The sequence below is a fragment of the Pseudophryne corroboree genome, chromosome 4 (assembly GCF_028390025.1).
Source record: "Pseudophryne corroboree isolate aPseCor3 chromosome 4, aPseCor3.hap2, whole genome shotgun sequence".
Lineage (NCBI taxonomy): Eukaryota > Metazoa > Chordata > Amphibia > Anura > Myobatrachidae > Pseudophryne > Pseudophryne corroboree.
The window spans coordinates 704,480,523-704,493,423 of NC_086447.1; the positions used below are offsets into that span (position 1 = coordinate 704,480,523).

The 12,901-nt window shown below is 49.5% G+C and overlaps 1 protein-coding gene and 1 long non-coding RNA gene across 6 annotated transcripts in view; one reads left to right on the forward strand and one right to left on the reverse strand.

Moving 5' to 3' along the window:
- The window catches only part of LTBP1 (latent transforming growth factor beta binding protein 1), a 660,590-nt gene that overhangs the window by 622,122 nt on the left and 25,567 nt on the right, over positions 1 to 12,901 (forward strand). For all 5 annotated transcript variants that reach the window (XM_063917963.1, XM_063917960.1, XM_063917961.1 and 2 more), the window contains one exon: positions 351 to 470. In XM_063917963.1, coding sequence (XP_063774033.1) covers positions 351 to 470 — 120 coding nt within the window. The remainder of the gene's footprint in view (positions 1 to 350; positions 471 to 12,901) is intronic.
- LOC134910199 (uncharacterized) overlaps positions 1 to 12,901 on the reverse strand; it is a 143,647-nt gene that overhangs the window by 88,032 nt on the left and 42,714 nt on the right. The window lies entirely within an intron of this gene.

Consider the following 12,901-nt stretch of genomic DNA (forward strand, 5'->3'; position numbering starts at 1 on the left):
GGACGCAGCCACTACCTACAGCACACTCACGCCCAGAAAACGGGGCCAACATGCCCCCATTTTCTGTAACGCTGACTGACGCCGCCACCAAACAGCAGCAGCATGTCAATCATACTGCAGTGTTTGGGGCACTGCGAGCGACATCACAGCCCCGGGTCTGACATGCGCAGTGCAGCTTCTGCATATGTTGTTTGTTAATATCGAATTAACGTACTATACATCTGTGGATTAGGCCCATGATTTTGGTTTAGAGGTCCAGTAAAAAGTTGATGTAGAAAAGAACAGTAAAATGGTGATTTAGTTTAAGCTAATAATTGTTTAATCATACTTTTATTTTTCTATTGATGCAGAGGACTATGCAGATCTTTGTAACCTTCGAGCGCCAAGATTCAGGCAGCCCTATGGAGAAGATGCCCTTCATTTTTCAGAAGACTATATTCCACAGCCTGATCTCTACAACCTTCCAGATCGTAAGTCTCTATTTCCTTGTCTATGTGTAGACAATCCTCTACCAGCTAAACCTACAGTATCCGGGGCACAGAAATTGTGGAGCCTGGGACCAACAAAATCGTCTATGCATACTGTAGTTAGATTAATTGCCATCTCAACAAAATATCTTTAATATCCTATGGGGGGAATTCAAATGTTTGAAAAGTCGGTTGGGTGTCTTTTTTTTCCTGTCTATTGGATAGGAAAAAACAAGACACCCAACTGACTTTTCAAACAACTGAATATCCCCCTATATGTCTCATTTAGACAAGTGCAGAGAGATTTAGAATTGGATGAGTTATATTGTTTCTGTGCAGGGTAAATACTGGCTGCTTTATTTCTACCCTGCAATTTAGATTTTAGTTTGAACACACCCCACCCAAATCTAGTATGTCCCTGTACATGTTACATCTGCTCTATCTGCATTGCAACATGGTTTTGCCCAATTGCTAACTTTTTTTGGTTTGCTAACAAACCTTAATAAGGCCCCATACACGAAACCGCTTTTTAGTTAATTGCCCCCAAGTATTTCTTGCTGGCTAAGTAAGCACAGGTGTAACTTCCACTGTAACGTTTCTCGCAGCTGTAGTAAAACTATCTACATGAGTAATATTCTCTACTAGTTACCAGCCCGTCAAAATGACGGAACAACATAACAGTAATGTCAGCGGCGACGGCTGTGCGCACCCAAGCGGAGCAAAAATTGAATTGATCCATCGGGCGCCATCTAGTGGCTACCGGTGCGCATCACACTTGAATTTCCTCCCATAGAGGTGAGTAGCAGTGTTATCCTTTTATTTTATAGGCTATTTTTTAAATATTGATAAAAGCAATAGAAAAAAAAAGATGGATAATACAAATCTGGTTACCAGAGGGTGTTAATGGGTCCAGAAACCAGAGAAAGAAATGTGAACTGCTGTAACCACCACTCTGGGTCAGATTCAAATGTTCCGTCTCCCCTCCCACTCCCTATCGCGCCGCCGGCGGTATTCTAATGTTACTGCTGACGGGCGCGACAACTTACCGTATTTTTCGGACCATAAGACGCACTTTTTCTCCCCAAAAATGTGGGGGGAAAAGTATGTGCGTCTTATGGAGCGAATAAGATGTTTGCGGGTAGCGGCGGCGGCCGGCGGGTAGCGGCGGGTCCTGGATGCTGCTGCTGCGCCGTCATCAGCAGAGCGCAGAGCGGCCACATCTCAGCAGGAGAGCTGGCGTCATGTAACTCCCCCGCTCCCCCCCACCTCTTATCTCCTCAGGAGACACAGGGAACCACTGGTATTGTCGGCTAGCGGCGGCCGGCGGGTAGCGGCAGGTCCTGGATGCTGCTGCTGCGCCGTCATCAGCAGAGCGCAGAGCAGCCACATCTCAGCAGCAGAGCCGGCGTCATGTGACTGCCCCGCTCCCCCCCACCTCCTCCCTCCTCAGGAGACGCAGGGAACCACTGGTACTGTCAGTGTGTGTGTGTGTGTGTGTGTGTGTGTGTGTGTATGCTGGCTCTGATGTGTGCGTGTGTCTGTGTATGCTGGCTCTGACAGAAGGCTGCACTGTATTCTTGAGTCTGAGAAATCACAGAAATATCTCTTAGAGGTCAGAATATTTTTTTTCCCAGTTTTCCTACTCTAAAATTAGGTGCGTCTTATGGTCAGGTGCGTCTTATGGACCGAAAAATACGCTAATTTCTGCTCGCTGCCCCCAGAGGTAGCTAGCTGAAATGCGTGTAGAGAGACCCGTTTGGGCGCCCAAACGGGTCTCTTCACGATCGCGCCCATTACTTTAGTCAGGTTTAGGTGCTTGATGCGCCTAAACCAGACTGTAATGAGTGCGATCAGTGCAATAGTGGTGCAGATTCCTCTCTATTTCCCATCATTTTAGACGGGAGATAACGTGTGCGATATGATTTGAATCCGGCCCCATGTGTTGATTACATTGTTGTAAGTGCAATATATAGGTTCCCAGAATAGCACCCATGATGGCTCTAGCTGAGACTAGAGCAGATGATGCTGAATTAAAAAAAAAAATGTCAACAAAAATTGTGTGAAAGGGCTTTCATCTGTAACAGTTTCTTGGTAGTACAGTATATGGTTTCTTGATCTTCTCTGACCAACATGTATCCACCATTAATCACTAGGGTATGGGAAAGAATATCTCTATATTCATTTTTCAAATGATATTCATGATATAAGACAATAGAATTGGAAATATCATGGCTATAAACAGACAATGATGTTGCCCATATCAACCAATCAGATTATGTTATCTTCTAGAAGCAGATAGATAAATGTTATGTAGAATCTGATTAGTTGCTATGAGCAACATCACCAGTTCTAAAAAAAACGCCCACCTTAGTAAATTTACCCCAAAGTTACATGTCCCCCATTCAGCATTTATATGCTCCATAGGAGCAGACAGGGCATTTTGACATTTTTGGTCCATCATTGAAACGTGCATGTTTTCAGAAGTAAAACCTTCTGCTCAAAATACTTAAGGTGCTCATACACCTAAAGATTTATCTTCCAATCTGGCTGGTTGGAACAAAAATCTGGTAATGGATGGGAGCAAATGACAGCTGACCATTTGAAATGGTCAACTGTCGTTTGCTCCCATCCATGTAATTTGCTCCCATCCATATGGTCACCTTAGATTTTTTATCCGGAAAGAAAAAAAAACATTTTTGGTGCTCAGTACTGATGTTGTACACACTGAGAGCATCATTTAGGAGCATATTTATTAAACCAACTTTGCAAGAAATCCCACGAAAACTGCAGTATAATTGCATTATTTAAGCATCCCTAGTATGTATATAGGGGGTACCCCATTTCTGATAGTAATCCCCATAAGTTTTAATTTGGGGGCTGCTATAATGAGAAATTTACTGTGCTGAAATTCCTTACTCGCAATCAGAAATTAATAATTATCATGGCTGATAATAAATAGGCCCTAATGGGGGCGGTTCAGTTGTTTTGGGGCATCTATTTTTTCTCTCTTAACGAGAAAGTGTAGACGGCCAAACAAATGTAAGCATAGGCGTAACTCTGGTAGGCAACAGAGTCATCTGCCGCCGAGCTACTTCTTTGAAGGGGTGCACCCATTCGATTCCATTAAGTTAATTGATAGCCACCGCTGCCTCTCCAGTAGCCGACTTCTTCACTGGTCCCTGCACCTTACAAGTCACACCCTTTTTATTATAGATACACATTTTACAAGTGTCATACCCAGGATTAGAACCCATGACCTATTACACTGGAAGCAGGCATCCTACTGATGAAGTTATTTGCTCCTGTATAGGAAATATGAAAATTCTAACTACTGTATATGAAGTTACTTCTCTGACAATTACAAGTAATTTCATATACAGTAGTTAGAATTCTCATGCTTCCTCTGCAGGAGCAAATAGCTCCATCAGTAAAGTGTCTGCTGTCAGTGTAACAGGTCATGGGTTCTAATCCTGGGTATGACTGCTAAGTAATGTGTAATTTAAAATAAAAAACAATGAAGTGTATATATACTGTATGCATATTGCGCATACCCCGCCCAAACAGACAGGGATTTGCTGAGTAAAACGGCTAAACCCATCTAAAGTCCTGCTTTGGGCGTCCAAACTCGAAAGATAAAAGTGCTGACTTAGCGCACATTTCTTCTTGCACCTCAGGAGGCTGCAAGAAGAAAATTCCCCTTGCGGCTACCAGGCATCTAAATGTAGCAACATTTGAATTGCTCCGGTTTGCGCCCCCTAATAGTAGCCAGGGTTAAAACAATTGAATTGGCCCCTTAGATTTGATTACATTTTGCTCTCCAAATATTTGCGTACACATTCAGTTACAAAAATACTGTACTTTTGCTGTGGTTGGCATCGATATCCTGGCACACAGGATCCCAGCGGTCAGAATGCCGACAGTGGTTTCCTGATGTTCAAAATTCAGATGGATTTTGGTAAGTATTTTAACCCTAGCACTATACCACACCTCCCACAGCCTAACACTAACCCACCCCTCCCGCAGCTGAGGTTGGATGGCTTTCTGGATATGCTCACCTCTGTCCTCATTATTGTTATCTTTTATTTATATGGTGCCAGACATTGTACACAGCGCTGTACAGAGCAAACATGTCCACAGCACACCCACGGAATGCTTCTACTGTATGTACAAACACTGTTGCCACCCAGTAATGATCATTCACACTTTATGTGAGAAACAGCAACAGATATATGGGTGACTCCTAATATTTAGTAATTGCTGTTAGTTGTCTATGCAGGAGCGATGCAGGCAGGGATGCAGGAGCGATGCAGGCAGATATGCAAGTTGTGATACAGACAGCAATGCAGGCAGTTTGCTAAAAATAATGAGATCGGTTCGTATTTATAATTGCTAGCAGTAGCCTAGAACCAGGCCCCATCATGTCTCAGCCTCCACAAAAGATACACCCTGTAAGAAAAGTACCCGAGGGTATGTCCATAATGTATTACGGGTCTTATTCAGCTTCAGTTGTAGCCTGGCTGTGAAGGCAGTCAGGCTGCTGACATTTTTCCTGTCGCAGTTGCCACATGTGACGTCACGCAGCCGTCCCGAAAAAGGCCCCAGCCCACCCTCTGTTGAGCAATCCTGCCCTCGCAATGCTGCGTGGTTGTCCCAGACCGCCTCACAAAATGCCGCTACCTGTCAATCAGGCAGAGGCGTTCGCATCAATGCGATGTAATCGCATTGGACGACCCGCACACATGCAGAACGGGACATGCACGTGAGCACTGGGTCAAAAATCTGCCCAATGCGATTGCATCGCATCAGCGATACAAGTTGAATAGGGCCCTATGTCTCAACTCTGTGAGGCATCCTAACCTTATGTGAATACGTCCTTATTTTATACAACTTATGCTTGAATGTCTCCATTAAACTCCGCCAGGCATATGGGGCGGCAAAGCTTAGGATGCGCATAAATCTATGTGTGGACACATTTTGGTACACATGCACAGTATGGACAGGCATAACTTATCAGCCAGAAAAAGTTATGTACGCCCAGTTCTAAATGAAGCCCTAATGCAGTCTCTGAGACAGCGACTGATAAATAATGTAGCATTCAGCAGTGAAGGGAAAGATGAATTTCAATTTTAAATGTAATTTTGAATCCAAATTACAGATAAGCCCCTTGTCCAGTAAACACTAATTCCCAAGCATTTGTGTAGTTTCCAGCAATAATCTCTTACAGAAAGGCTGGTACTGTCTGTTAGAACTGACTCCACTCCATATATCCAAAATTATGTTTGTATGTATATATATATATATATATATATATATATATATATATATATGTGTATATAGGCCCTCATTCCGAGTTGTTCGCTCGGTATTTTTCATCGCATCGCAGTGAAAATCCGCTTAGTACGCATGCGCAATGTTCGCACTGCGACTGCGCCAAGTAACTTTACTATGAAGAAAGTATTTTTACTCACGGCTTTTTCTTCGCTCCGGCGATCGTAATGTGATTGACAGGAAATGGGTGTTAGTGGGCGGAAACACGGCGTTTCAGGGGCGTGTGGCTGAAAACGCTACCGTTTCCGGAAAAAACGCAGGAGTGGCCGGAGAAACGGTGGGAGTGCCTGGGCGAACGCTGGGTGTGTTTGTGACGTCAACCAGGAACGACAAGCACTGAACTGATCGCACAGGCAGAGTAAGTCTGGAGCTACTCTGAAACTGCTAAGTAGTTAGTAATCGCAATATTGCGCATACATCGTTCGCAATTTTAAGAAGCTAAGATTCACTCCCAGTAGGCGGCGGCTTAGCGTGTGTAACTCTGCTAAATTCGCCTTGCGACCGATCAACTCGGAATGAGGGCCATAGTACGTTGGAGTGAATGGCCTAATGGTGTGGAAGTATAATAAAAAAAATTGGGATACAAAGATACACTTAGCTTCCTGTATATTACTACCATATATTCTTTATATCAAACCATATATGTATATATATATACTGTGTGTATATATATATATATATACTGTATGTATATATATATATATATATATATACACACAGTATATATGGGTGTACCTCACTGACTCCATATACTAAGAAAGGGGTGGGGAACCTTTTTTCAGCCAAGGGCCATTTGGATTTTTTAAACATCATTCGCGGGCCGTTTTTTAAGTGCCCGCCCACCCTCAACCCCTGGAAAGTAGGCGTGGCCTTACACATAATGCCCACATTAGTACTCCTTACACATAATGGCCACAGTAATAAAGCGGTTGTACAGTATATCACTCCTAATCAACCCCACACAGGACAGAAAACACACACACGTTGCCCCCACAGTGACATAATAAAACACATTCATTGCCCACCCTGAATAAAAATAATTAACCACTGGAGAATAATAAAATATATTCATTGCCCACCCTGAACAGAAAAAAAAAACTGACCTGGTATGAAGTGAAGGCAAAGTTATGTGACAGAACTTGCAATAAAGTGGAAGCTGGATCTTCATCCACTCCCTCATGTACGCGGCAGCCTAAGCAGTCTGTACTGGCACTGCAGTGTGTGGGCAGCCTCTCTGCTCCAGCACTTATTCCCGCTACTGGTTTAAATGTGTGAGGCTGTGAGCTGCTGAGCCTCTACAGTAGTTCCAGCGCTCTCTCCCGTTGCAGCCTTAGCTCAGTAGTGCTGCCGGCTGCCTCCCCCTTCCGCCGATCTCTGTTGATCTGCGCTCCTCAACTCTCCCCCAATCTCTGCTCAGTCAGGCAGCGCAAAAGCAGAGCCGCCGGCGGGTGCCCCACAAAGCCATGCACTGCATCAAGGGAGATGTAGTTTTCTCACACGGTACACTGAATACAGTGCAGTGTGAGAAAATTGCATCTCCCCGGATGCCGTGCGCAGCAGACTGCTTTACACCTCGGCGGCTGCCTTGCGGGACGGTCAAAATGCTTTGCCGGGCCGGATAAAGCCCGCGGGCCGGAGGTTCCCCACCCCTGTACTAAGATAAGCTCAAAAACTCTTATTTTTAGATTGCACTGTTTTTTTTTAGTATTGTAATGGTCTTATATGTTTTTATGTATCTTATGTCCCATTTTTTTTAGTCCAGCATGCATCTTTTTATGGACTATAAACTTTTTAAATGTTGCTACCTGTGTATTTAAATTAAAATACTGTTATTATCTTCTACCGAAAAACTGGGCTTGCTTTTATCCACATAGAATATCCCCCATCTTTTAATAATATTTTGTTCTCCGGACTCTTTTTGCCTTCTAATTCAGAATATAGCAGCTTAAACTCCGTTGGTCGCTTTTTTCCCTATCCCTATACCGATATATATATATATGTGTATATATATATATATATATATATATACATACACAGTCTATGTCAGTGGCACACGGAGAAAAGAAGACACGGTCACCCAGGTAAGTAATGCTGGGTGATCGTGTCTTCTTTTCTCCGTGTGCCGCTGACATACAGTAGACTGTGTACTTTGACTCCTGGCTGGGGAGGTTCTACAGTGAGCACTGGGACCATTATTTGTGAAAGGTGTGCTGCCCTAATATATGCATATATATATATATATGTGTGTGTATAGTACGTTGGAGTGAATATAGCGCCTAATGGCGTGGAAGTATAATAAAAAATTTGGACACAAAGACACACTTAGCAACCTTTATCGTACTACCATATATCCTTTATATCCAACCATATATATATATATATATATATATATATATACTAGGTGCTTCATCGCGCCCTACGGGCGCTCTTCACACCGTCGAAAGGGGCTGCGCCCCCTTAACTCCTGCAGAGAGGCGCGGGGCAGCAGGGAGGGGACACAGAGAGGCGCGGGGCGGCAGGGAGGGGACACAGAGAGGCACGGGGCGGCAGGGAGGGGACACAGAGAGGCGCTGGCTGCAGGGAGGGGACACAGAGGCGCGGAGCGGCGGGGAGGATACACAGAGGCGCGGGGTAGCGGTGGGGGGACACAGAGGCGCGGGGCGGCAGGGGGACACACAGACACGCGGGGCGGCAGGGAGGGGACACAGACACGCGGGGCAGTGGTGGTGGATACAGAGACGCGGGCGGTAGGGAGGGGATAGAGCAGGGAGGGGACACAGAGATGCAGGGCGGGTACACAGACGCAGGGAGGGGACACAGAGGCGGGGTGGCGGAGGGGATACAGAGACATGGGGCGATGAGAGGGGACACAGACGCAGGGAGGGGACACAGACGCAGGGCGGTAGGGAGGGGATACAGAAACGCAGGGCGGTGGGGGGGATACAGAGACGCAGCGCGGTGGGGGGATACAGAGACGCAGGGCGGTGGGGGGAATACAGAGACGCGGGGCAGTGGTGGGGGATACAGAGACGCGGGGCAGTGGTGGGGGATACAGACGCAGGGCAGTAGGGAGGGTACACAAATGCAGGGCGGTAGGGAGGGGATACAGAGACGTGGTGCGGTGGTGGGGGATACAGAGACGCGGTGCGGTAGGGAGGGGATACAGAGACGCAGGGCGGCAGGGAGGGGATACAGAGAGGCGGGCCGGCAGGGAGGGGATACAGAGAAGCGGCGGGGTGGGGGGGGGGGGTACAGAGACGTGGGGCGGTAGGGGGGGATACAGAGACGCAGGGCGGTAGGGGGGGGATACAGAGATGTGGGGGGGCAGGGAGGGGATACACAGACGTGGGGCAGCAGAGAGGGGATACAGAGATGCAGGGCGGCGGGGGGGGGGATACAGAGACGCAGGGCAGTGTTGGGGGATACAGAAACGCAGGGCGGTAGGGAGGGGATACAGACGCAGGGTGGTAGGGAGGGTACACAGATGCAGGGCGGTGGGGGGATACAGAGACGCAGGGCAGTGTTGGGGGACACAGACACGCAGGGCGGTGGTAGGGTATACAGAGACGCGGGGCGGTAGGGAGGGGATATAGAGACGCGGTGCGGTAGGGAGGGGATACAGAGACGCGGTGCGGTAGGGAGGGGATACAGAGACGCAGTGCGGTAGGGAGGGGATACAGAGACGCGGGGCGACAGGGAGGGGATACAGAGACGCGGGCCGGCAGGGAGGGGATACAGAGAAGCGGCTGGGTAGGAGGGGGGGGATACAGAGACGCAGTGCGGTAGGGAGGGGATACAGAGACGCGGGGCGACAGGGAGGGGATACAGAGACGCGGGCCTGCAGGGAGGGGATACAGAGAAGCGGCGGGGTAGGAGGGGGGGGATACAGAGACGCGGGGTGGTAGGGAGGGTACACAGATGCAGGGCGGCAGGGAGGGGATGCAGAGACGTGGGGCGGCAGGGAGGGGATGCAGAGACGTGGGGCGGCAGGGAGGGGACACAGAGACGCAGGGAGGGGACGCAGAGAGGCATGCGGCAGGGAGGGGACGCAGAGAGGCGGGCGGCAGGGAGTGGACGCAGAGAGGCGGGGCGGCAGGGAGGGGATGCAGAGACGTGGGGCGGCAGGAAGGGGACGCAGAGACGCAGGGAGGGGATGCAGAGACGCAGGGCGGGGACACAGACGCAGGGAGGGGACGCAGAGATGCGGGGCGGCAGGGAGGGGACGCAGAGATGCGGGGTGGCAGGGAGGGGACACAGATGCGGCGCGGCAGGGAGGGGACACAGAGACGCAGGGAGGGGACGCAGAGATGCGGGGCAGCAGGGAGGGGACGCAGAGACGCAGGGAGAGGACGCAGAGATGCGGGGCGGCAGGGAGGGGACGCAGAGACGCAGGGAGGGGATGCAGAGACGTGGGGCGGCAGGGAGGGGACGCAGAGACGCAGGGAGGGGACGCAGAGATGCGGGACGGCAGGGAGGGGACGCAGAGACGCAGGGAGGGGACGCAGAGATACGGGGCGGAAGGGAGGGGACGCCGAGACGTGGGGCGGCAGGGAGGGGACGCAGAGATGCGGGGCGGCAGGGAGGGGACGCAGAGACGCAGTGCTGCCTGTGCACACTCTCTCACCTGTGAGGTTGGTGTAGCGGCCACAGTAGCAGGCGCGCTGTCCCCCGTCTCTGGCCTGTGGAGCCGGCAGGCCAGTCCCTGGGTGTGCAGTCCGGGCCTCTGGGGATGGTGGGAGGCAGCTTTGTATTAGGTGTGCGGAGGAGGAGGCGGCGGGTCTGTGTACGCGGCACACGGAGGGCTATGAAGACTTCTCCTAAGCCAGCCGTCCCTGCTAATGTGTATGCCGGCGGCCGAAGTTACAGGCGCGGTTGAAGCTGCGGCGTCAGGGCACTGGCTTCGTCCGTTTTGTGGACGACGTCAGGTGGGACAGTGTGTCCCAGGCGTGGCTGCAATGTCCTGGGGGTGTGCGGAGGGCGGGTTCGCGGCGGTGTGAGCTGCGGCGGTTTGGTCAGGCGTGGGGCAGACGCTGGGTCCCGTTCCAGTCTGTCACAGCCGTGGCTGCAATGCACGAGCTGGTGGCGGGGTTGTGCGGAGGGAGCTAGGGGTGGTGTGGGCTGCAGCTGTCTGGTCATCCATGGTGCGGCTGGCGGGGCCCGGCCACCGTGTCCCTGCCGCGGATGGATGTGAGAGATGGTGCTGGGATCGGTGCTGTGGGGTTAGGGTGTGTGTGCTGGAACGTTATGCGGACGTCGGGTATGGGGGTGGCTGGCCCGTCAGTGGCTGTATGTGGGAGCTGGTGCAGGGGTTTTGTGGAGGGGGGGTTTGGGGTTGTGTGGTGCGGGTGGCATTGGGGTGTAGGTGGCTTTGTGTTTGTGGGGAAACCAAGGGAGGGGTGCATGCTTACCTGGCACTGTGCTACGTCCGTCCACTGGTGGCTTCTGTGTGGGGATGGTGGGTGGTTTCTGTGGCTGCTGCTACGTTCTGTGCTGGCACTGGGACAGGGCAGGAGCTGCTAACTCCGCCCAGCCCTGTGACTCCACCCAGCATTAGAGGACCAGGCACAGACAAGGCAAATATATAGGAGATATATATACTGTGTATATCTATATATCTATATATATATCTATCTCTCTATATATACAATATATATATATGTATGTGTGTGTGTATGTATATATATATATATATATATATAAAAATAAAAAAAATATATATATACACTCTCACTCCACTCCGTATATCCAGCATTACGTATATCCAAAATTGTGTGTGTGTGTGTGTGTGTGTGTGTATATACTGTGACAAGAACACTGGGATAGTGTTTGAGGGCAGGTATATTTGTCCCAGGTTCTTGTCTTACATGTTTTAGAAAATGTTAACTTCTAGGAAAAATGCTTTTTGTTTTGTCTGAACCTTTTCAGTTTGCTGTAAAAGCTGGGTAAAGGCTCTGAGAGAGAGATAAGGCGAGTTCTAGACATTGGGCCCAGTTCGGGTCTTTGGCCTCACAGAGGGCTAATCAGGGTTTCAGCTGTGTAAGAGTGATATAGTGCTTCTAACCTGATTAGTATGGGCAGACTGCCTGGGAAGGCTGCAGGATCTGTGTGTGAGAGACATGCTTTCTGATGCAAGTAAGCTATACAGTATGTACTGAAGAACTCTGTGTTTTGTTTAGTGACAGTTAGGAATATCTTATGTTTAGTTAGTGCCGGACAGGCAAGGTATTTTTATTTTGGGGTTTGTTTTATTTTCTGTTTCATTAAAACTGGCCGGGGTCAGTTGTACCAGAAACTGGACTTGTGTTGTTCCTCAGCTGCTGCATGCTGCCATATTCCCCAGGAAAAGGCGCCTTGCACCCCTACAGTGTTACAACTTGGTGGAGAATGCGAGCACACCGTTCTGCGCATAAGTGAAAGCAGCAGCTTGGTGAGGCCTGCAGAAAACGGTGGTTTATGCAGATACAGCCCAGTGTGAAGTTACTGAGACTCACCCCTGAAGGTTTGATATATGTCCTGGGTGAAAGCAGCTACAAAGCCGCCTGAAAAATCTGTCGACATGGAGGATCTGCTTAAAGCCTTGCTGCAAGCTACAGCGGCTCAGCAGGAGGCCAACCGACAGCAGCAGGTGGCAATGGAGGAAAATAAGAGACAACAGCAGGCAGTTGTTGATGAACTTTACAGGCAACAGCGTCAGGATAGAGAGGCCTTAGCAGAAGTGGTGCAGAGACTTGCAGCTCGGGTTGGAGATGTGGCCGTCAGTGCTCCAACCAGCTCTAGTTCTATACGGGCCAGTCACTTCCTGCAGAAAATGACAGAGGCTGATGATGTGGAGGCCTATCTGACCACGTTTGAAAGGACTGCCGAGCGTGAGAACTGGCCGAAAGCACAGTGGGCCAGTCTGCTGGCACCTTTCCTGTCAGGTGAGCCCCAAAAAGCTTACTTTGATTTAAGCCCTGCTGAGGCTCGGGACTATGATAAACTAAAGACTGAGATCCTGACCCGCCTGGGAGTCACGCTGTCAGTACGAGCACAACGGGTGCACCGTTGGCTGTACGCCATGGAGAAGCCTCCGCGCTCCCAGATGCACGACCTTATTCAGCTAACAA